The 24,994-nt window shown below is 45.2% G+C and overlaps 1 protein-coding gene across 1 annotated transcript; it reads right to left on the reverse strand.

Annotated features, from left to right (window-relative positions):
- Positions 1 to 675: 675 nt before the first annotated feature.
- LOC141050172 (olfactory receptor 5B12-like) lies at positions 676 to 20,483 on the reverse strand. The gene is made up of 5 exons (XM_073547005.1): positions 20,472 to 20,483; positions 17,754 to 18,681; positions 5,619 to 5,738; positions 1,330 to 1,384; positions 676 to 772 (listed from the first exon to the last, which is right to left on the reverse strand). Exons 1-5 carry the CDS (start codon positions 20,481 to 20,483, stop codon positions 676 to 678), a joined length of 1,212 nt encoding a protein of 403 aa, XP_073403106.1.
- Positions 20,484 to 24,994: the final 4,511 nt, after the last annotated feature.

Here is a 24,994-nt window from a genome sequence, read left to right on the forward strand (position 1 = left end):
TATATCTGAGTCCTTAAAATAGTTAATATGGAAACAACAAAGGATTATGTTCTGTAAAGACCCTATCAAGTTAGAACGCAGAGTAAAGACCCTGACAACCAAGTCCCTCGGGCTCTAGGACCATGTCATGTGATGGAGTTGAACATTGTGGTATCTTCAGTCACAGCGGAATTTCTGCAGAGTTAAAGGTTCTAGTTCCTCACAAGTGACCAGTGACTATTTCCCCATATTTCAGATCTTTGCACTTCTGTGTGACATGATGGAAGGAGGACAATTAATTCATTTTCAGTCACACCAGATTGACTGAATTGGACATTGACTATTTTAAGATATCTCAGCTCTTTGGACCTTCGTGTGATGCAGTGGGAGACGGACGTTTTGTTCTCTTAAGCCACACATGGTTCTGGTACAGTGTATGCAAAAATCTGCACATCCTTGTTAAAATGCCAGGTTTTCATCATGTAATATTACCCTACCAAGATGAATTGCTTGCACCTTGGCTTAAGCCCTAGTCCCAGCTGCTGAAAAACAGCCCTAAGGTATAAGGCAGCCACCACCATGCTTGCCTGTGGGTATAGTGTAATTCTGGTGATGCTCAGTATTGGCTTTGCACCAAACATACCTTATGAAATTGTGACCAAAAGTGTCCCCTTAATCTCATCAGACATAACACATTTACCATATACTTTTACCAGATTTGATGTAGGCTTGGACAAAACATAGCCGGGCTTGGATGTTTTTCTTTGTAAGAAAAGGCTTCAGAGTTGCCCAACTACAGACCAGAAATATGAAGATTGCAGAAATTCATGCAGTTCTTTTAATGTTGCTGTCAGCCTTTTAGTAGCCTCCTAGACCAATTTATTTCTTGTCTTTTCATCAGTTTTGGAGGGATGTCCAGTTCTAGGTAATGTCACTTCTTGATGACCGTCTTCACAGTGGTCAATGGTATATCTAATGCCTTTTACTGAGATTTTATATCCACTGTAACTACACATGCCTCTCGACTATTTCTCCATATTCAAACTCTTTGGCCATGCCTGAAACATGATGGGTGTAGAACATTGTGGTCATCTACATTCTAAAACCTACATTATTTTCAATGTCTCAGTGCTTATAGATTAACCTTGGAGATATTCTCCTAGATCCAATATTCCTTTTACCAATAATATTCTCTGTCACTCCTTACTTGTTCCCATGGAGCAATATTTTTCTCATGTCACCCAATGTGCAATATATTTTTCAAATGAATCACAATTGTGAGATTGATCGCTTGATTCTTGTGGAAACTTATTGACCTCACAAACAATCGTGTTCCACCTAAACACTCACCAATAACTTGTGATAAAACCAAGAGTATAGTCGTCATTACAGGAAAACTTCCTACCTATCGTTTACCACAATGGTCACTCCAGATTTAATATCCAATATTCATGCCACTTAAGTCCCACAACAATAATGAATGAGTTTTTTCTTCTTGAAAACCATTCTGGATGCTGAAAAGCTTCATTCAAACTGGCCGGTTTCCTACTAAATGAATCTAAGAGCCATTAGCTCCCTTGGTCTTACATTAGGATGTAAGACGTTTTCAGAGCCTATGATAAACAGAGAACAATATGTTTGTGAATATTTGTCATGCGATAATAATATGGATCAGAGGATTGTACTTTTTATTACATGGCCCAGATCTGTGCAGCACAGTGGTTTTCATGCCGCCAGGGTTTGGTGCGCCTATTTTGTGTCTTTTTTTCTTTGGTGCGCCTATTTTGTGTCTTTTTTCTTAGTTAGTTTTTCACTAGAGGAGCCAGAAGAAGCACAACTTAAAATTGTTTAATTTCTATACACGATTTTATTTCATATAGAAATCTGCATTTAAGAAAAACCTACAAATCTTTCCCTTTTTACCCTGACCGCCGGCCACTATCGTAGCCTAATTTTTCCCACTCTGTATCACGGCTGCGGAGCTTCCGGACCCATCTGACTCCTGGCCAAAGAATAATGGACATCAGTAATGAATAAGTTAGTCATAAGCAAAATAGAAAAGACTTATTAGTTTTCAGTGATAATTCTGTCACAGGAGACATGAAATCTTTTCGTTTCTGTAACTACATCTTATCTATAGAACGGCATCTTATCACCTATTGTGTATGTTGGATCTTTTGTTATCTACTGTATATAGAGGTGTTATCAGTCATTATACAGGATGGGGAGGAGGTGAGCTGGAGAAGTTGAATTATTCGAGAATTGTTTGCTTAACATATTGGTATGGCTATGAGTTTGTAGGGCATTATTTACTTTCACATATTGGTAGGGCATTTAGTTGCTCAGACTTTATTTACTTTAATGTAGAATATTGAATTGGTCGGGCATTCTTTACTTTTACAAACTGTAAGAGCATTTAATTGGTCGGGCATTATTTACCTTCACACATTGGTAGGGCATTGAGTTGGTCGGACATTGTTTACTTTAATGCACTGGTAGGACATTGAATTGGTCGGGCATTGTTTGGGTATTATGTACTTTCACACATTGGAAGGGTATTTAATTGGCCGGGCATTCTATATTTTCACAAGCTGGAAGGGCATTTAATTGGTCGGGCATTATTTACTTTCACAGATTGGTAGGGCATTGAGTTGGTTGGACATTGTTTACTTTAATGCACTGGTAGGACATTGAATTGGTCGGGCATTGTTTGGGTATTATGTACTTTCACACATTGGTAGGGCATTTAATTGGCCGGGCATTCTATATTCTCACAAGCTGGAAGGGCATTTAATTGGTTGGGCCTTATTTACTTTCACAGATTGGTAGGGCATTGAGTTGGTCGGACATTGTTTACTTTATCGCACTGGTAGGACATTGAATTGGCCGGGCATTCTATATTTTCACAAACTGGAAGGGCATTTAATTGGTAGGGCATTATTTACTTTTACACATTGGTAGGGCATTAGGTTGGTCGGACACTGTTTACTTTAACTCACTGGTAGGATACTGAATTGTTTGGGCATTGTTTGGGCATTATTTACTTTCACACATTGCTAGGGCATTTATTTGGCCGGGCATTCTTTACATTTACAAACTGGAAGGGCATTTAATTGGTTGGGCATTATATACTTTCACACATTGGTAGGGCATTGAGTTGGTCGGACATTGTTTACTTGAACACATATTGCTAATTTAATTAAACTGCACTAATACTAACATCCCTGCTCATGTGAGGAAACCAAGACAATATAGTAAAATTTAAATTTGGGAAAAGACTAAAAAATAAATGGGTTTTGCATCATGCTGTATAGTTTTTTGCTAATGATTGCTTTCTATGGGTAAAAAATGCTGCAAAAACGTTGTAAAAATGCTGAAAGAATTGGCATGCTGCGCTTTTCAAAAACGCAGCAATTTTCAAAATCATTCAGTAAAAAACAAAGCATGTTTGTTAGATTTCTGAAATCTCAAAGTTTTTGCTGATACTGTAAAAAAGAGGTTTTAATTAGCATAAAAAACATGAACATAGCCTACCAAGTCTCTTACGCATATTAGCTGAGCAGTGTATGTCCTGGATACCTGACATGGTGACGCTTGCCGCTGAGCATTTCTTCGTTTCACCTGGATTAAGCTGTGCTACGCTGATTATTTCTGCTGTACTTTTACAGCAGCAGCAGGTAATTCCCATATTTCCGTAATGATTAGGCTATCCGTACGCTGAGTGTCAGGACAGTATCCCAATCTGCGTTTCGCCACTTTCTAGGCATCTAGGGACTTAAACATGAATTCACACTAAATAATTCCCACACTCTTCTCCCTTATTTTTCGGCCTCGCGTCTTACTAGTTGCGCACACAATTTCTGAGATTCTTTACAACAAAACGATTTTTCTACTTTCCTGAAATAACCTAGAACATTTCACTAATTTATAAAAAAAAGACATGAGATAGTAAGATCCTTGGGCAGTCGTCAGTGAGACAAATGCGCTCTCTCTATTACAGTGGGGAAAAAAGTCTTTAGTCGGCCACCAATTGTACAAGTTCTCCCACTTATAAAGATGAGAGCGGCCTGTAACTGACATCATAGGTCGACCACAACTATGAGAGTCAAAATGAGAAAACAAATCCAGAAAATCACCTTGTCTGATTTGGTAACATTTATTTTGCTAATTATGGTGGAAAATAAGTATTTGGTCATTAACAAAAATTCATCTCAGTATTTTGTTATATATCCTTTGTTGGCAATGACAGAGGCCAAACTAATAAAGTAAGTCGTCACAAGGTTGGCACACACTGTCGGTGGTATGTTGGCCCATTCCTCCATGCAGATCTCCTCTAGAGCAGTGATGTTTTGGGCCTGTCGCTGGGCAACACAGACTTTCAAATCCCTCCAAAGGTTTTCTATGGGGTTGAGATCTGGAGACTGGCTAGGCAACTCCAGGACCTTCATATGCTTCTTACAAAGCCACTCCTTCATTGCCCTGGTAGTGTGCCTGGGATCATTATCATGCTTAAAAACCTATCCACATTTTATCTTCAATGCCCTTGCTGAAGGAAGGAGGTTTGCACTCAAAATCTTACGATACATGGCCTCATTCATTTTTTCATGTATACGGATCAGTCATCCTGGTTCTTTTGCAGAGAAACAGCCCCAAAGCATGATGCTGCCACCCTCTATGCTTCACAGTAGGTATGGTGTTATTTGGATGCAACTCAGCATTCTGTCTCCTCCAAACACGACGAGTTTTGTTTCTACCAAACAGTTCTACTTTGGTTTCATTAGACCATATGACATTCTCCCAATACTCTTCTGGATAATCCTCCAAATGCTTTCTAGCAAACTTCAGACATGTACTGGCTTAAGAAGGGGGACACGTCTGGCACTGCAGGATCTGAGTCAATGGCAGCGTAGTGTGTTACTGATGGTAGCCTTTGTTACTGTGGTCCCAGCTCTATGCAGGTCATTCATTAGGTCCTCCTGTGTGTTTCTGGGATTTTTGCTCACCTTTCTTGTGATCATTTTGTTCCCAAGGGGTGAGATCTTGCATGGAGCCCCAGATCGAGGGAGATTATCAGTGGTCTTGCATGTCTTCCATTTTCTTATTATTGCTCTCACGGTTGATTTCACGCACCAAGCTGCTTGCTTATTGCAAATTCAGTCTTCCCAGCCCGGTGCAGGGCTACAATTTTGTTTCTGGTGTCCTTCGACAGCTCTCTGGTCTTTACCATAGTGGAGTTTGGAGTGTGACTGAGGTTGTGGACAGGTGTCTTTTATACTGATAACAAGTTCAAACAGGCGCCATTACTACAGGTAATGAGTGGAGGACAGAGGAGCCTCTTAAAGAAGAAGTTACAGGTTTGTGAGAGACAGAAATCTTGCAGGTTTTTAGGTGACCAAATACTTATTTTCCACCATAATTTGTAAAATAAACCTTCCCAAATCAGACAAGGTGATTTTCTGGATTTGTTTTCTCATGGCTGTGGTCTACCTATGTTGTCAGTTACAGGCCTCTCTCATCTTTTTAAGTGGGTGAACTTGCACAATTGGTGGCTGACTAAATACTTTTTCCCACTGTATATGTCCTGGGTTATATCACATTCATAGCCGCCCAATGTAATAAGAAAGACCCGTGTATCTTACCTGCCTGACTTGCAGTTTTCACACACTGGGATCGATCGCTCTCTTCCAGATCTAAATTGTCATCTGTTTTATAACAAAACTCATTCGCCTTTGAGGATAAATCTACAGGCCCCAGAGGGTCTTAAAGAAAATATGAAAATTAACAAGCATTAATGAAGAAGCTCCCTGTGGGTGTTGTAAGAATTCTTCCAGTGGCTGTGATCAATGTGTCTCCAGTATTGGTTTTCCATTAGATTGATGGTCTGATGGGGTGTAGTTAGGTGTATGGGGCGATTAGGAATGTCTTTATTACTTTGCGCATTTAGTATGTAAATTTAATTGCAGCTATGACCGTCCATGAGCACTATTCCTGTACAGCAGCCACACCACAATATGAGTAACCCATTCTCAGATATGCCTAGTCAGGTGAATAAGCAGCAAATGAGCTTTACTGGAATTTTTGGTAACGGAGGAATTATTCACTTTGCACCACTCTAAAATATATCCTCCCTGTGAATGACCGGCCCCTGCAGACTCTGCCAGGTGTGCTCCCTTCCCTCTGTAATATACCCTCCCTGTGAATGACTGGCCCCTGCAGATTCTGCCAGGTGTGCTCCCTTCTCTCTGTAATATACCCTCCCTGTGAATGACCGGCCCCTGCAGATTCTGCCAGGTGTGCTCCCTTCTCTCTGTAATACACCCTTCGTGTGAATGACCGGCCCCTGCAGACTCTGCCAGGTGTGCTCCCTTCCCTCTGTAATATACCCTCCCTGTGAATGACCGGCCCCTGCAGATTCTGCCAGCTGTGCTCCCTTCCATGTGTAATACACCATCCTTGTGAATGACTGGCCCCTGCAGACTGTGCCAGGTGTACTCCATTCCCTCTGTAACACCTCTTCTCTGTTAATGACCGGCCCCTGCAGACTCTGCCAGATGTGCTCCCTTCCATCTGTACTACATCCTCTCTGTTAATGACCTGCCCCTGCAGATTCTGCCAGGTGTGCTCCATTCCCTCTGTAATACACCATCGCTGTGAATGACTGGCTCCTGCAGACTCTGCCAGGTGTGCTCCATTCCATCTGTACTACATCCTCTCTGTTAATGACCGGTCTCTGCAGATTCTGCCAGGTGTACTCCCTTTCCTCCATACTACATCCTCTCTGTTAATGACCGGCCCCTGCAGACTCTGCCAGGTGTGCTCCCTTCCATCTGTACTACATCGTCTCTGTTAATGACTGGCCCCTACAGACTCTGCCAGGTGTGATCCATTCCATCTGTACTACATCCTCTCTGTTAATGACTGACCCCTGCAGACTCTGCCAGGTGTACTCCCTTTCCTCTGTACTATATCCTCTCTGTTAATGACTGGCCCCTGCAGACTCTGCCAGGTGTGCTCTCCATTCCATCTGTACTACATCCTCTCTGTTAATGACCGGCCTCTGCAGACTCTGCCAGGTGTGCTCCATTCCCTCTGTAATACATCTTCTCTGTTAATGACCGGCCCCTGCAGACTCTGCCAGATGTACTCCCTTTCCTCTGTACTATATCCTCTCTGTTAATGACCTGCCCCTGCAGATTCTGCCAGCTGTGCTCCCTTCCATCTGTAATACATCTTCTCTGTTAATGACCAGCCTCTGCAGACTCTGCCAGGTGTGCTCCATTCCCCCTGTAATACATCTTCTCTCTTAATGACCGGCCCCTGCAGACTCTGCCAGATGTACTCCCTTTCCTCTGTAATACACCCTTCCTGTTAATGACCTGCCCCTGCAGATTCTGCCAGGTGTACTCCATTCTCTCTGTAATACATCTTCTCTGTTAATGACCGGCACCTGCAGACTCTGCCAGGTGTGCTCCATTCCCTCTGTAATACATCCTCTCTGTCAATGACCGGCCCCTACAGAGTCTGCCAGGTGTGCTCCATTCCCTGTGTAATACATCCTCTCTGTTAATGACCGGCCCCTGCAGACTCTGCCAGGTGTGCTCCATTCCCTCTGTAATACATCCTCTCTGTTAATGACCGGCCCCTGCAGAGTCTGCCAGGTGTGCTCCATTCCCTCTGTAATACATCCTCTCTGTTAATTACCGGCCCCTGCAGACTCTGCCAGGTGTGCTCCATTCCCTCTGTAATACATCTCTCTTAATGACCGGCCCCTGCAGACTCTGCCAGATGTACTCCCTTTCCTCTGTAATACACCCTTCCTGTTAATGACCTGCCCCTGCAGATTCTGCCAGCTGTGCTCCCTTCCATCTGTAATACACCATCCCTGTGAATGACTGGCCCCTGCAGACTGTGCCAGGTGTACTCCCTTCCATCTGTAATACTCCCTTTCTGTTAATGACCGGCCCCTGCAGACTCTGCCAGGTGTGCTCCATTGACTCTGTAATACATCTTCTCTGTTAATGACCGGCCCCTGCAGACTCTGCCAGGTGTGCTCCATTCCCTCTGTAATACATCTTCTCTGTTAATGACCGGCCCCTGCAGACTCTGCCAGGTGTGCTCCATTCCCTCTGTAATACATCTTCTCTGTTAATGACCGGCCCCTGCAGACTCTGCCAGGTGTGCTCCATTCCCTCTGTAATACATCTTCTCTGTTAATGACCGGCCCCTGCAGACTCTGCCAGGTGTGCTCCATTCCCTCTGTAATACATCTTCTCTGTTAATGACCGGCCCCTGCAGACTCTGCCAGGTGTGCTCCATTCCCTCTGTAACACATCTTCTCTGTTAATGACCGGCCCCTGCAGACTCTGCCAGGTGTGCTCCATTCCCTCTGTAAACATCCTCTCTGTTAATGATCTTGTATTATTTATGGAGGAGGGACTCTGAAACTCACAAAACCTATAGGGACAACAAGGCAAGAACTGCCAAACATTAGAAGGAAGAGGCACTCTGATGCATCCTGTGTTATACATACTGTATAGGAGGGATCATGCACATTCTGTTACAATTTTTAGGTAGTTTGACTCCTAGATTCATAAAGGCTATGCATAGTGATGAGCGAGTACTGTAATATTCGTAATCGCTATACTCGTATCGAGTACTTTGTAAAAATTGCGTATTTGTTCCGAATAGCGAGTACAAGGCAAGTCAATGAGAAATGCGAGTCATTTTCTGCTGGACCCTACAAAGGGGTCTGGTGGCCTGCGGAAAAAGCTGAAATGGATGGAAAAGTGATGGAGCAGAATGGGAAGAGCCTGGAGAATATGCCTGCCTGCATTTCTGACTCACATATGGTTTCTAGGAATAAGTTTGTTGCAGTATTACGCCACTGTTACAGATACACAAGAACAACTACCAAACCTAGATTTCTATTGAATATGTATCCCCATCTCAGTCACAATGTGGGACAACCTGTCACGAGGACCTCCAATGATGAATATTAGTTTGGTAGGACCACTCTACAATCAAGAATTGTCCAGTGCACAGTGTGCATAGGGTTCGTAAAAATTAGCCCTATGGGCTGAGCCATGATTGACGCAGGAAGAAAAAGGGGTTTTATGGGAAGGAGGTGACGTTAACAGCATTAGCATGAATCAGCATTTTTGGTTAATTTAGGTTGCCTTGCTGTCATGTGGAGGGATTGCAAACTGTGGAGATATCCCGTCCTTGTTGAATTTAATCAGAGTAAGTCTGTCTGCATTTTCCGTGGAGAGACGTGTGCGCCTATCAGTGATGATTGAGGGAGAGAAAAAGCGGTCACTGTGGAAGCACTGGGAGGTAGATCTCTAAGCAGTGGCATAACTACAAAGTTATGGGCCCCGGTGCGAACTTTCAAATGGAGCCCCCCATGCCAAAATACACGCACATCTCCGCTCCGTACATCTTGTACACATACGGCTCCGCTCACCTCTAACACACCGTACACACACGGCTCCACTCCATACACCTCGTACACACATGGCTCCGCTCACCTTGTACACATACGGCTCCGCTCACCTCGTACACTCACGGCTCCGCTCCGTACACCTTGTACACTCACTGCTCCGCTCAGTACACCTCGTACACACACGGCTCTGCTCACCTCGTATACACACGGCTCCGCTCACCTCGTACACTCATGGCTCCACTCAGTATGCCTTGTACACACACGGCTCTGCTCTGTACACCTCGTACACATGGCTCCGCTCAGTACACCCCGTACACACACGGCTCTGCTACGTACACCTCGTGCACACACGGCTCCGCTCCGTACACCTCGTACACACACGGCTGTGCTCCGTACACCTCGTGCATACACGGCTCCGCTCAGTACACCTCGTACATACACGGCTCTGCTTAGTACACCTCATACACACGCGGCTCCGCTCCGTACACCTCGTACACACACAGCTCTGCTCCGTACACCCCGTACACACGGCTCTGCTACGTACACCTCATACACACACGGCTCTGCTACGTACACCTCGTACACACACGACTCCGCTCCATACACCTTGTACACACACGGCTCCGCTCCATACACCTCGTGTACACATGGCTATGCTCCGTACACCCCGTACACACACGGCTCTGCTACGTACACCTCGTGCACACACGGCTCCGCTCCGTACACCTCGTACACACACGGCTGTGCTCCGTACACCTCGTGCATACACGGCTCCGCTCAGTACACCTCGTACACACACGGCTCTGCTCAGTACACCTCGTACACACGCGGCTCCGCTCAGTACACCTCGTACACACACGGCTCTGCTCAGTACACCTCATACACACACAGCTCTGCTCCGTACACACCGTACACACACAGCTCTGCTACGTACACCTCGTACACACACGGCTCCACTCCATACACCTCGTACACACACAGCTCTGCTCCGTACACCTTGTACACACACAGCTCCACTCCGTACACCTCATACACACACGGCTCTCCAACATCCACCCTGTAAACCCCTCCTGACCCCACACAGAAACTTACCCACATCCAGCAGTGCACCATGACAACCAGGTCGGCATACACGAGGCTCCTGATCATGTGACCCCTGACTCCTCCCCTCCTCATCACAGGTCCTGTGTGCACAGAGCAGTCATCATGTCAGGCCAATTGCGCAGCCTGGCAGGCACTCAAAGCAAGGAGCTGCACAGCTCTACGATCGGGCCCCTAAACACTCCGGGCACCGTCGCAGCTGGAACCCCTGCGACCGGGGTAGACCTGCCCCTGTCTCTAAGGGCTAAGTGTCAAAGGAGAACCACCGCAGCTCCAGCTGTACACCTCCAGAGGAGGACAAAAGCATAGAGTTAAGACACACAGTCACAGGAGTACTCAAAGTTCTCCAGAACCTCACAAATGTCACTGATTCACACCCACCCAACAGTTGTTATGTGTGGTGGCTGACTTTCAGTGTGACGGGCATGATGAAGCTGGTATTGAGCTACTGCCCTCTGCTGGTCACTATTCCTTGCCAACATATGATAGTTTGAGTTCCAGCACGTTGGCAGGTCGCAAATGAGTCAGTGACTTGGCAAATTCAATTGCTTTTGCAGTGCTTTAAGACCAGCAAAAGCAGCAGAGGAATGACAGAAATGGGCACTAATACGGTGCACCTTGACAAGTAGGTATGGCAAGGCAGGGTAACTATTCAGAAATTCCTGAACAACTAGGTTCAGCACGTGAGCCATGCATGGCACGTGTACCAGCTTCCCGAGCTTTAAAGCAGCCACCAGGTTACACCCATTATCGTAGACAACCAGACCAGGTTGTAGGTGCAACGAGGAGAGCCACTGATCGGTCTGTTGGTTTAAGGCTTGCCACAGTTCTGATAATGTTTGGACTACTGCTTTGTGTTGGGCGCTAAACGCCTTTTCCAGTGGACTAATGTGGGCAGCAGAAGGCAGGCTGTGACCACAAAAACAGCGGGGAACATAGACCGGTGCTTTAAAAAAAAGGCAGCACTAAATGCTAATACTCTGTGTGCTGGAAAAATATTGCTTTGCCTCTAACAAAGAGCTGTTTTAAGATGGACACTGGAAGAACAATTTAACCTCTCCCTCCCTGTACTCTTTGTTGTGTGTCTCCAGCTCTGAAAAGAGCTATTTTTGGTGGCATTATGGAGCTAGTGACCGGCTCCTTTACACTGTCCCTGCTCGAGTATCTCTCTGTCCCTACTCTACACTGACCTGGTATTTAAAAGGCCTAAAGACTCTTCCTAGCAGCTGAGTGATCTCTCCTTACTCTTGTAGATGCAACATGCGCAAAATGGTGGCGGCAGGGCTTACATAGACCCTATGACTCTGAGAAGCCAGCCAATCACAGTAATGCCACAACCAAGATGTCTGTGGCATTACTGTGATTGGTTAAGAAGTACACCATGTTTAGTGGCTGCAAAGGAGGCACCAAAACTGCAGGGCGGGACATTCGAATATAGCGAGGTGAGTACACAAATACTGGCAATGTAACGAGTAACCGAATACAGTACTATCCGTGCGAATAGTAACGAATAAACTCGCTCAACACTAGCTATGCACTCAGGGCAAGTGCTGTAAAATATTTCAATGAGGGCAGCCGGATGACCCTGTAAAAAGTTTTAGCGAGGGTCGCATGATAACCCTGTTGATGTGGAGGAGGAGAAGGGCAAGTTTTCTGCCTTCTTCCACGTATGACGCTGTGTGGATTCCAGCATACGGCTTAACCTTTCATCCACTCCCAGAAACAAGACTGTGTGGGTGCTTAGGTCTATTATTTATTGGGATGATATGGACAATGATGGGAGATGATAACAGATGGTATAGTAGAACCCAGTAGTAGATGAGATCAGGAGTTGTTGTACAAAGTGTGGATGATTCAGGTAAAAACTACAAAAGACAGATAATACAGCATGTCAGTACTGGTAGACAGTATACAATACACGAATACTGGCAGGTAATAGCAATGTAGGGTATTATCACAACAGTAGCAATGATACAGGATGCTGTTATCATGCATTATATAAAAGCTGAGCAATATAACATAGACAGCAGCAATGGAGAAAGAAATATCTAACACAACTAGTGGCTGCCAGCTTACACTCACTGAACAGAGGATGTATAACTAGAGAATGCTTATAACAAACATGCAGTGAAGTAACATCACAGGAGCTGAGCATGCATTGCAAACATCATGGAGAGCTGCATTATGGCTACTAACACTTATGCGTAACTTATAATTGCATTATCTTACCAGAATCCGCTTGTTATAGCAATGGTTTTGCAAAGAGCTGATCTGAGCAAGTGTCAGCTACTCCAGAGATGGCTGGAGAATGGTTACATGTTGTTGACCAAGGCAAGAAGAAGGGGGTGGTTCAGAACAGTTAACCATTCGGAGAACAGAAAATTCCAACACATGAATAAAAAGGAGAAGGGCAACTTATGACACCTACTGGCTACAGCTGGATCAGCACCCAAAGATATCTAGCTGTACAGAATGGGCAAAACACTCCTCGCTTGGCATCAATGGATGCCACTATTTGGCTCTTTTGGGGATAATAACAATACAAGTTCAGTAACTGGCCTGAGGAACAGTTTTTTCTCCCCAAGTTTGCTCACTTTGACCTCTACCTTGTGCACTTTCCCGTGCTTGCTGGGAAGAGACTTGGTGACTAGGCCGGGTGGCCACTCATAACAATGTGACTGAGTGTCTTTGACAAGTACCACATCACCTGGTTGGATGTTTGGGTGGTCTTTGTGCCACTTTGTCCTGGTTTGTAGAGTGGAGAGATATTGTTTCTTCCATCTGTCGCAGAAGACATTGGACACGCTTTGTACTTGCCTCCATTGGCATCTGAAGAGATCCTTATCATTGAATTCTCCTAGTGGAGCTCTCGGGACACACGTTTTCTTTTCGATCTACACTCACTGTCTGAATCCCTCCTCCTTCTTACAGACATAAGTTTCCTACACAATGCGGATGCCGCTGCCGCTCTTTATAACACCACAATAGCTGCAGCCCTTGAATCGGTCGCCCCTCTCACACATACCAAAGCTCACAAAAGCAACAGACAGCCCTGGCACACCAGCCTGACCAAAGAGCTGAGACAAGCTTCCAGTGCTGCTGAGTGGAAATGGAAAATATCCCACTTCAATGAGCACTTTATTGCATCCAAACAGTCCCTCACTATTTTCAAGGCCACACTCACTGCTGCAAAACAAACCTACTTATCATCTCTCATATCCTCTCTGTCTCACAACCCTAAACAGTTATTCAACACTTTCACTTCTCTCCTCTGTCCCCCAGCACCCCCTCCTCTCCTCTCATCTCAGCCAAAGACCTTGCCTCATTTTTCAAGGAGAAGATTGATAACATCAGAGACAGTTTTGGTCGACAACCTCCAAAGCCCTTCCTACTAACTGCTCAGCCCTCCTCCTCCAAAACCAACTTCTCCACCATTACAGATCCACTCTCCACTCTACTCTCAAGATCACATCTCACCACCTTTGCACTTGACCCCATCCCATCCCACTTCATCCCAAACCTTACCACAGTCTTCATCCTAACCCTAACCCATCTCTTCAACCTATCACTAACAACTGGTGTTTTGCCCTCAAGCTTTAAACATGCCTTAATCACACCTATCCTCAAAAAGCCCTCTCTTGACCCATCCTCTGAATCTAGCTATCACCCCATTTCACTTCTCCACTATGCCTCAAATCTACTGGAACAACACGTCCATCTTGAACTGTCCTCCCATCTCTCTTCTTGCTCCCGCTTCGACCGCTTATAATCTGGCTTCTGGCTGCATCACTCCACTGAAACTACCCTAACTAAAGTCACCAATGACCTATTAACCGCCAAAACCAAGAGACACTACTCTGTTGTCCTCCTCCTGGACCTGGCCTTTGACACAGTGAAACTCACTGTTATTACAGACCCTCTCATCTCTTGGCATCACTGACTTGGATCTCATCATAACAGACCGGACATTCAGTGTCTCCCACTCGCACATCACCTCCTCACCTTGCCCCCTGTCTGTCGGAGTCCCACAAGGTTCAGTCCTAGGGTCCCTGCTCTTCTCCATTTTCACCTTTGGCCTCGGACAGCTCATAGAATCTCATGGCTTTCAGTATCACCTCTATGCTGATGACACACAGATCTACATCTCAGGACCAGATATCACCTCCCTACTAAACAGAATCCCTCAATGTCTGTCTGCTATTTCATCCTTCTTCTCTGCTAGATTTCTAAAACTTAATATGGACAAAGCAGGATTCGTCATCTTTCCCCCATCTCACTCGATCTCCCCAATGGACCTATCCATTAAAGTAAATGGCTGCTCACTTTCCCCAGTCCCACAAGCTAGCTGCCTTGGCCTTGACACTGATCTCTCATTCAAACCACATATCCAAGCCCTTTCCACTTCCTGCCGATTTCAACTCAAAACTATTTTCTGGATCTATACATTCCTCAACCAAGAATCTGCAAAAACCCTAGTCCATGCCCTAATCATCTCCCGCCTTGACTACTGCAACCTCCTGCTCTGTGACCTCCCCTCTAAAACTCTCACACCCCTCCAATCTATTCTAAACTCTGCTGCCAAACTAATCCATCTGTCCCCCCGCTATTCCTCGACCTCTTCTCTCTGTCAATCCCTGCACTGGCTCCAAATTACCCAAAGAATCCAGTTCAAAACCCTAACCATGACATACAAAGCCATCCACAACCTGTGTCCTCCATACACCTGTGACCTCGTCTCCCCATACTTATCCACAGGCAACCTCTGATCCTCACAAGATCTCCTTCTCTACTCCCCTCTCATCTCCTCTCCCCCCAATCACATACAAGACTTCTCCCGCGCATCACACCTACTCTGGAACGCTCTACCACAACACATCAGACTCTCGCCTACCATGGAAACCTTCAAAAGAACCAGAAGACCTACCTCTTCCTACAAGCCTCCAAGCTGCAGTAACCACCAATCGACTAAACCACTGCATGACCAGCTCTACCCTCACCTACTGTATCCACACCCATCCCTTGTAGATTGTGAGCCCTCGCAGGCAGGGTCTTCTCTCTCCTCCTTTACCCATCATGACTTGTAATGTTTAAGATTTCTGTACTTGTTTTTATTATGTATACCCCTCCTCACATTTAAGGCGCCATGGAATAAATGGCGCTATAATAATAAATAATAATAATAAAGTGGGGACCGCAATAATCTGTACTGCGAGCAGTGGGTATCACAGGGATCTGTGCTGGAAGAAGTTTGGACCGCAGGGATCTGTACTGGGAGCAGTGGGTACCACAGGGATCTGTATGGGAAGTAGTGGGGACCGCAGGGATCTTTACTGAGAACAGTGTGGACCACAGGGATCTGTACAGGGAGCAGTGGGGACTGCAGGGATCTGTACTGGGAGCAGTGGGGACTGCAGGGATCTGTACGGGGAACAGTGGGGACCTCATGGATCTGTACGATGAGCAGATAGGACAGCAGTTATCTATACTGGGAGCAGTGGGGACTACAGGGATCTGTACTGGGAGCAGAGGGGACGTCATGGATCTGTACTGGGAGAAGTGGTGACCACAGGGATCTGTACTGGGAGCAGTGGAGACTGCAGGGATCTGTGCTAGGACCAGTTCTCTTTAACCTCTTTATTAATGACCTTGTGGATGGATTGAGAGTAAAGTGTCAGTCTGATTCTTTGCTGACGACACCAAACTATGTATGATACTAAAATCTGACCTTGACATTACAATATTGCAAAACATTCTGTTTATGACGTCTGATGCGCAAACACTTGGCAAATGAGGCTTAATGCAGATAAATGTAGAGTAATCACCGAGGACGGAGGAATCCTATTGCTGCATGTACATTAGATGGGAGAATACTCGGGACCACAGAACAGAAGAAGGACGGGAGATTCTGGTTACAAGTCAGCTGAGCAGCAGCGCTCAATGTCAAGCAGCAGCCGCAAAAGTGAACAATATTTTAGGGTGTATAAAAAGAGAGATAAAATCCTGCGATCCCATCGTATCATTACCCCGTTATAATTCACTGGTGAGGCCACATCTAGAATATGGGATTCAGTTTTGGGCTCCACATTTTAAAAAGGATATTCAGAAGTTAGACTCAGGTCAACGACGAGCAACTAGATTATCACAAGAGATGGAGGCCTCTCATATGAGGAGAGGTGGGAAAAGTTGGGCTTGTTTAGCTTAGAGAAAAGATGACTCAGAGGAGATCTCATTTACATGTATAAATATATGTGTGGCCAGCACAACACTGGCACATGACTTGTTCCATCTAAGCAGCGTCCTGAGGACTAGGAGGCACTCATTACAGGTGGAAGAAAGGCGATTCCGGCAGCTAAACAGGAAAGGGTTCTTTACGGTTAGAGCATTCAGACTGTGGAATGCCGACCACAGGAGGTAGTAATGGCCGACACTATGACAGCTTTTATTGTGAGTTACAGTTAAATTAGTGATGAAATGTACAATTGGTGGAAAAAGATTGGACTCGATGGACCGGGGTCTGTTTTCAACCTTTAACCATGTAACTTATTAGAAGCGTCAGTAGAATAGATCAGGTCAGAGTCTGTTCATTGTAACTAATGTATTTGCAAATTTCACAAATGAACAGGAAGATTGAGCCTAAAAATGTCCCAGTTGTGAGGCAAAAAAATTGGTGGGCGCTGTGATGATGAAGACAAGGCTGGGAAATTGAAAAAAAACAATGAACTTATTAAAAGATGCAACGCGTTTCATAATCGATCTGATTCTTCCTGAGGCTTCATACAAACAAGTATATAAACAACTTAGAATGGAAGTCATGATCCATGGAATTCCGTGTCCTACTAGTGAGGAACCCAGACACACAAGAGAACGACATGTGAATGGTTTATAATCAGAATACAAACAAAGGAATGAACGTTATATATAAAGTCTCTAAAAAAAATCCCATGTGAACAGCTCCCCAGATTTCCTATAATAAGTGAATTGGAAAAGTTTTCCAAGAATTTTTGAAAGCCATTTTTAGGACGATTTTGGACAGACTCTACTGGGAAAAAAACAAATCTGTGTGCTTATGTTAAGAAAGTTTTGAATATTTGTTTTTTTATATATAATTTTATGTTATTCTAAGAAAAAAAAAGCAGGTATTATGAGCAATCAAATGTACAAAATGCAGTTTTTTCAAACGTTATCCATAATTTTGTCCACTAATTTTCCTATGTGAATTGTTTAGAAAAACCTTTGACTGTGATATTACGCACTGCTTGGCCAATTGTACTTTTTACCTCCTGGTTTCTCAAAGTGTAGGCAAGAGGATTGAGCACTGGGGTCACCACTGCGTAGAAGATTGCGGCCACCTTGTCTTGGCTCGTAAAGACACTAGAAGGAGGACGCAAGTAGGTGAAGAAAACCGTCACATAAAAGACGGAGGCGCACATCAGATGAGAAGAGCACGTGCTGAAGGCTTTTTTCCTGCTCTCGCTGGATCTCATTCTCAAAACTGATGCAAATATGAACAGATATGAGAGTAGGATTGCCAGCAAAGAAGTAATCGTACATATGGCCACCATGAAGATCGTGACCATGGTGCAATGGAAAGTATCAGAGCAGGAAAGGGTGAGCAGTGGTGGGATGTCACAGTAGAAGTGGTCAATCAAGTTTGATCTACAGAACTGAAGACTGAATGCACAGATGGTCTGCATCGAAGACTGCAAGAAACCAACGGAGAAAGAAAAAATAACCATATAGGAGCATTTATTCCTGGTCATTATAGACATATAATGGAGAGGGTGGCAGACCGCAATGTATCGGTCATAGGACATGGTGGAGAGAAGGAAAGTCTCAGTTCCTCCCAGAGCTGCATAGAAGAAGAACTGGAGAGCACAACCACTGAATGAGATGACCTTCCTCTCCGAGATCAAGTCAGAGAACATTTTCGGAGTGATGACGGAAGAGTAGAAGACGTCTACAAGAGAGAGGAAACTCAAGAAGTAGTACATGGGCGAGTGGAGTCTGGAGGTGTTATAGACCAGAGCTATGATGCCGACGTTACCCACAATCGTTACAAGGTAAATGCATAAGAAGAAGACGAACAGGAAAGGGATGAGCTCCTCGTTATCCGTCAGTCCAGAGAACACAAGTATGGTCACTCGTCTCCCGGTTTTGTTCTCCATAAATTATGGTTTCTATTAGAAATCAAAAAAGTGCATAAAATTATAGGGAAAGTTCTCCAAATAATCGATAAGAATATAAAAAAGCAAGAAAAACCGGGAGAAGAGAAAACATGAACAGAGGGTATGAAAGAACATGCCCTTTGCAAACTGAAGACGACAGAACGTCCTCAAGCATATCCAGAAGTTTTAGAAAAAGAAAACTATCATCAATATAATTCCTGGTGCCATTATTATTTTTATTATTACATTGTACAATCAACAGTAATTCTGGATGTAAAGAGTTTTGCAGCTGCTACTTGACATTGAGCACGTGCTAACATTTGACGTATTGTAGTCTAACTTATCGTTCATCCTGTTGGAGTTCCTCAATTATTTCCCGTTACATTTCTTTTAACAGCCAATATTCAACATTTTATGATATTTTACAATGGAACACATATGTTATGCAGATATCTGAGTAGGAGAAGAAGGAAATGGAAAAACCTGGTGGGCAAAACATTGGCTGGGAGAAATACCTATTTACTTATATTTAGGATGACAATTTTGTGACATTTAAGCTGGGATTGCCCCTATAGCACTAACTTTTGGGCCTGATTTTGCAAAGCACTACCACTTTTGAAGTCCGTTTCATGGAACCTGTTCAGGCATAACCAGGACTGTCAGTAACTTTGGATATAGGGGATAACTGGGCAAAGTAGTAAGAAAAAATATAACTTTGTCTTGAGCACACTCAATGCTCATGGTAGTCCTTGCGGATTTGGAAATGCTCATCTGCTGTGGGGCCCATTGGTTCCATGAGGCTCATAATCCCAAAATGCATAGTTTTATAGCCATCAAGGAAAGGTAAAGCCCCATGGACTGTACAGACATTGTTGATATAAGCACTTTTAGCACTCTCTTCAATAAGGATGAAAATTTTGGTAGAAGGTTGACATTGATCACTTACTGGTCAGACACATAGCCGTCTGCTATATGGGATCCGTGTAATGTCTTATTTTTGCACTTTGAGTACTTGCTTTTATGTGAAACCTACTGACCCATGAGGACAAATCTCTTGTGGACCAAAATTCCGAATAGAAATTATTATAATTTAGAAAACAAAGTAATTAGTAATAATGTCCCCGTGAGGGAGAGAACAAGCTCCGAGAATGATATTTAGCCATTTAGTCTCATGTAATATATTACTAAGTTGGCAAAGTAATGGAAAAAATGAAGATACAGTAGCTATCGATAGTCCACAATTTATCGGGACCATTTCAAGTTTTTGAATTCAAAACATTTATGGCTGTTCGGGGTCAACACAATCCATCTTAGTGTCAGGTGTTCCTGGCAGACGTATTGTGAGTTTCTAGGTGGGACTACATGTGGGACTTGAGCATGACTATTCTGCCTACAGATGGACTTAGGCCTTCTTTCAAAATTAAAACTATGAACAATGTTATTAAGTTTGATGAGGTGATTTATCCATTAGGATGCCGTACAACCTCCACCATTGCCATAAAATGTACACGGCTCCAGTGATCTGCGTTCAAGGTTTTACAATTCCCAGGCCTGAGATTTCACTTCTTAGAGGTTCTCATGACATGTAACCACCTTACTGGTGATCCGTGTCCCATCTCCAGAACTTGGACCACTGCCTCTTCTCGCCACCACGTATAGGACAGATGTGCGGCTTTCTCCTCTGATGTGTATTGGAGTTATGTGGGTACCTGAGTCAGTGACCCCCTCAAACTTCTCAGGTTGTGGGTCCAAAAGGTGAACAGTCCACATTTTACCCATATTACAGTGACTTCCATGGTTATGTCTAATGAATTTATAGTTCGCTTTAGGTTTTGGCCTGTAACTTTCAGACATCAGATCTAGGCATAAAGGAAAATGTTGGGATTTCTTCTTAATCTTTTTTTCCTCCCCTTCAGACAGAACCAAAACCCAATCCTTTTTGGAAAGCCCAGAACTGAGCTCCCCACCATCCTACAAGACTCATTGATATAGGAATCGTGAGACAAGATTTTAGGGTTTTATAAATTGATGAAGAGAGAGGGTTCTGATAGATTAGTGACCCCAGAATATTTTTATTTGCATCTTTCTGTAAACAATTTCATTATGTAGCCTCGTCTCTATAGGAAGGAGAAGGATGGGTCTGCAGCAGCTCTACAGACTAGAGGCTGCTGGATGGATTGGACTATAAAGAAAGCTCCCTAAGGGAAAGAAGGTTCTTCCGGAACAGGGCTGGAGCATACTCCCCATGGGTCCCTTCTCCACGCTGACTACAGGTCAGGTGGAGGGAGAAACTGGTCGCATAGGGTTACGGCCCCTAGCCTAGCTAGCGTACCTCAGGATGCTACTAGCAAGCCCATAGCTTTGTTTACTTTATGGACCATTGCCCCTACCACAGTTAGTCTGACTGGAAAGGCAGCTATATAGGATCACAGAAACGGCGAGGCGGTGTCTGACAGGATTTGCTGCTGGTATGCCTTAAATGTGCGCTGCATACTGGAGGAATTTGTGGCAGCATATGAACACCAGTGGGCACCCGGAACATCAGCAGCCCCTAAAGCCACCACAGCAGCTCTACCAACAGTAGCAGCAGTCTCCATGTCCACAGCAGCAGTGACATCAGCTGCACCCCACCGACAAGCTGCGGGAATACCACCACAGGCAGCAGTCAGTCCAGCTCTATCAGGAGGAGCTCACCAGGAGGAGTACCTCCAATTTGTTATGCCATCAGAAAGTAGCCATCCAAAGCACCTGTCCTGGAAACAGAAAGGATATTATGCTTCCATCACCCCAGGAGGTAAACCCCAGTAAAGTTTTGTTAACCAGTTAATGGACAGTTACCTGGGAGGGTATTGACATCGTTTCTGCCTTGTTTGTGCACAGTTTGCCCAAGTTTTGGCACAAGTTCCCCAGTGCCTTAAATACCAAGAACTGCAGAGATCAAGAACTAGGTGTGATCCAAAGACCTTGTTGTAAATAAGTTCTGCACCTCTTAAGGTGCTCCCTCTTGGTTTTACTTAAACCCTTGAAAAATAAGGACATATCATCATCGCACGACTACCTCAGACCTGAACAAAAACCCGTTGGGTGTGGCCGAAGACAGGGACTAAAGGGAGAGATCAGTTATGTCCTGCAGCCCACCCAGGACCACCGTTGGAGGTTTGGAGCGGGTCCTTCACCAGCAAAAGGACACTTGAAGATGCCCCGGCTGGGACAGTATCTATCACTTAACAAGAATAATTGCAGTTAGTTTAATAAAGCACTTTATAATATTATAGTAATGTCTAATAAAAATGTTGAGAGTCTTATATAGCGATAGCAACAGAAGCACTTTTCTACAGAATAGATTACAGTGGTAATATTTAATAAAAATGTAAGGTTAATGAATAAAAATTGAAACCAGGTGATGAACTATAGTTGGTGGTTGTCACCAGGAAGCAGTTAGCTTGCTAAATAATAAAAATAGTTAGTAACGTTTAATGTAAAGGTACCTCTCTCAGGAGAAGAAGTTTTATAGTGAAATATATATTGTTAACTGCTGGCAGTATTGTTTGAAAAAAATATGAAATTTTTGTATGTTCCACTGTAACATCTTGTGTTTTATTTTCAGCCCGCAGACGTGCTGGGTTCAACGGGGGGAATGTAGTACCCCTGAGGGTCCAGTCGCCACAGAGGTACTGCACCTCACCCAGAGGTGTGGTAACCCACGGCCAGGTAAGGTGGAGACACCTGACCAGACTCCAACACCCACATCCCACACACACCAGTAGTGTAGCAGAGCACCCTTTATGGCCCCTGCTTGGAACATGAAGAGTGCTGGGAGGTGGGCGGAGCATAGTTTGAGTGCGGGAGAATTATAGGAAGTGAAGAGGATCCCTCTGAGGGAGGGAAGGAGAAGGATGGGTCTGCAGCAGCTCTACAGACTAGAGGCTGCTGGATGGATTGGACTATAAAGAAAGCTCCCTAATGGAAAGCAGGTTCTTCTGGGACACTGCTGGAGCATAATCCCCATGGGTCCCTTCTCCACGCTGACTACAGGTCAGGTGGAGGGAGAAACTGGTCGCAAAGGGTCACGGCCCTTGCCTAGCTAGCATACCTCAGGGCGCTACTAGCAAGCCCATAGCTTTGGTTACTTTATGGACCATCACCCCTACCACGGTTAGTCCGACTGGAAAGGCATGTATATAGGATCACAGAAATGGAAGGGTACTCATTGTCTGACAGGATTCGCAGCTGCTGGCCCAGAACGATAACTGTGAAGTGCTGGAAGGAAGGAGTAAAAGCAGCATATTGTGTGGAGACGGCCAAGAAAGGTACATACTGACAGGGAGAACTGGAAGGGTGTACTTCATCTTATCTGGAAGTTGTCTGGACCCCTCACCTGGAGAACGCAGCATTGAAGCAGGCATCTGTGTGCACCAGACCGTGAGTAAAGCCCTTGGAACTACATGCAATTGTGTCATCTACCTTCTTTCTGCGCCTCTCACCCAGCACTGCTACATGCTCCACTCCACACTACCTCACCAACTACAAACTCATCTCTACTGCCCTGGGACTACTGCTCTACCTGTGGAGAGCTTTTACAACTCTGCTGCATCACAACATCTGTCCCAGAGGAGCAACACTGCAGCGCTGGTCACTCTGACCAGAAACCACAGGTGGCGTCATGAATTCCTACATATAAACTCTATTCTCATCTAATTGCACCCATTTTACATGACTGCCTGGTGCCACTGACCGGGTCCTTGCCACTGTGACACATCCACTGTGACGACTGGCCCGGTACCCGCGTCAAACAGTTTTAAAAAATGATGGTGGTGGCTTTCCCACAGTACGTTGCTTCCAGCCGCCACTCCTTTTCCTGGTGGGCAATTCCTGCCCAGCACAAACATGTTGCGGACCAAGCCAAGTGTGCACTACTGATATGTGGACCAGGAAGCATGTCCAGGGATGTTACATCTCCCAAACTACCCATTGTGGTGGCAGGGACAGAGGCAGAAGGCGTCCTAGCTCATGTCCTACCACCACCTAGGATTACCTGTCCAGGTTGCCTCCTTCTTCTACTCTGCTTTCTCCGCCGCCTTCTCACAGTATGGGTACATACTCATTTGTGAGAGAAACAGATGAGTGCAATCAGATAAAAAATTGGATCGCACTCTGCCCAATGTCATTATGTTATTAAATGTGTTATATCTCATCTGCAAATTTTATTCTCAGCTGAAATCGGACTGAGAAAAAAATCACAGCATGCTGCGATTTGCAGCGTATCTCGGACGAAACTCGCCCATGCAAGTCAATGGATGCAAGAAAAAAATCGCACAGCACTCGCACCATGCATGTACGCACCGGTGTCTTTTGAAAAGCCGGCAACACATGTTCGGCTACTGTAAAATCACACTGACAGATTAGAAAAGAATAAATAGAATAAATGTTGTGAGCCAGTGACCGGAGTCATATGTGAGGGTCGCTATGTGTCCCCCAGAATGCACTCAGAAGTGTATTAGATCCGCTGGAGTGCCTTGTGGTCACAGCAGCGTGCCTGTGACTCACAAGGTAGTTGTGGGGAAGGTGACTTAATGGACAGACTTGACTGAAGGGAGAAGGGATGGTTTGTGCACTCTAGATGGACGTTTATAATAATAGAAGAGAAACAGCTGCGGGAAAGTGGAATAGGAGTGCAGTACCTAGATTTGACCACAAGATGGCAAGGGGGAGCGTGAGAACAGGACTTGTCAGCAGCTTAGGGCTACGAAACCGCTTAGTCATGGGGGCGGGGAGATAGGAACCCAGGAGGGAAATTCCTGAGGAAGGGGATAAATAGGACAGGACAGGGTTCCAGGCAGGCTAGTCCCAGAAGGAGCTCAGGAGGAGAAGACTCAGTACGGAGGACTGACAACGGTGGAGAGCTCGACCAGGGGACTGATAGGAAGAGACAGTCAGGGGGGTGGCCCTGACACAAAGAACCGCAGGACAGACGAGGCCCCGGGGATACCGATTGGACGACGACCTCGGACTGGTGAAGTGCTGGCGGTAGATAGGACTAGGGCAGCCCCAGCGAAAGATCCGCGAGGAACGTCACTACTACTGAAGGAAGGTGAAGGTACCCGGGCCTGAATACCGAGAGCTGTAAAGGTGCTGCAGTGTATTGCTACGGTCGTCAGGAGGATGGCAAATAAACTCGGACCTGTTGCAACCAAAATCTGCCTCCATCTGGTGTCTGTGTCGTCTGGTCGCGGTAAGCAGTGGACAACCCCCCAATTTGGGCTCCCACCACATTGTGTAGTACTCGCAGGTACGCGGGATGTAGTGA

This window comes from Dendrobates tinctorius, unplaced genomic scaffold, assembly GCF_039654945.1.
Source record: "Dendrobates tinctorius isolate UK_male_01 unplaced genomic scaffold, ASM3965494v1 ptg000151l, whole genome shotgun sequence".
Classification (NCBI taxonomy): Eukaryota; Metazoa; Chordata; class Amphibia; order Anura; family Dendrobatidae; genus Dendrobates; species Dendrobates tinctorius.

What these genes read in the sequence shown, in the direction of transcription:
- LOC141050172 (XM_073547005.1), bottom strand. An exon ending in GAAAACTGCAAGTCAGGCAG is followed by an intron (nt 1,385 to 5,618) that starts GTAAGATACACG and finishes GGTAAACGATAG; the next exon opens with GTAGGAAGTTTTCCTGTAAT. An exon ending in GGTTTTATCACAAGTTATTG is followed by an intron (nt 773 to 1,329) that starts GTGAGTGTTTAG and finishes TCTGGTCTGTAG; the next exon opens with TTGGGCAACTCTGAAGCCTT.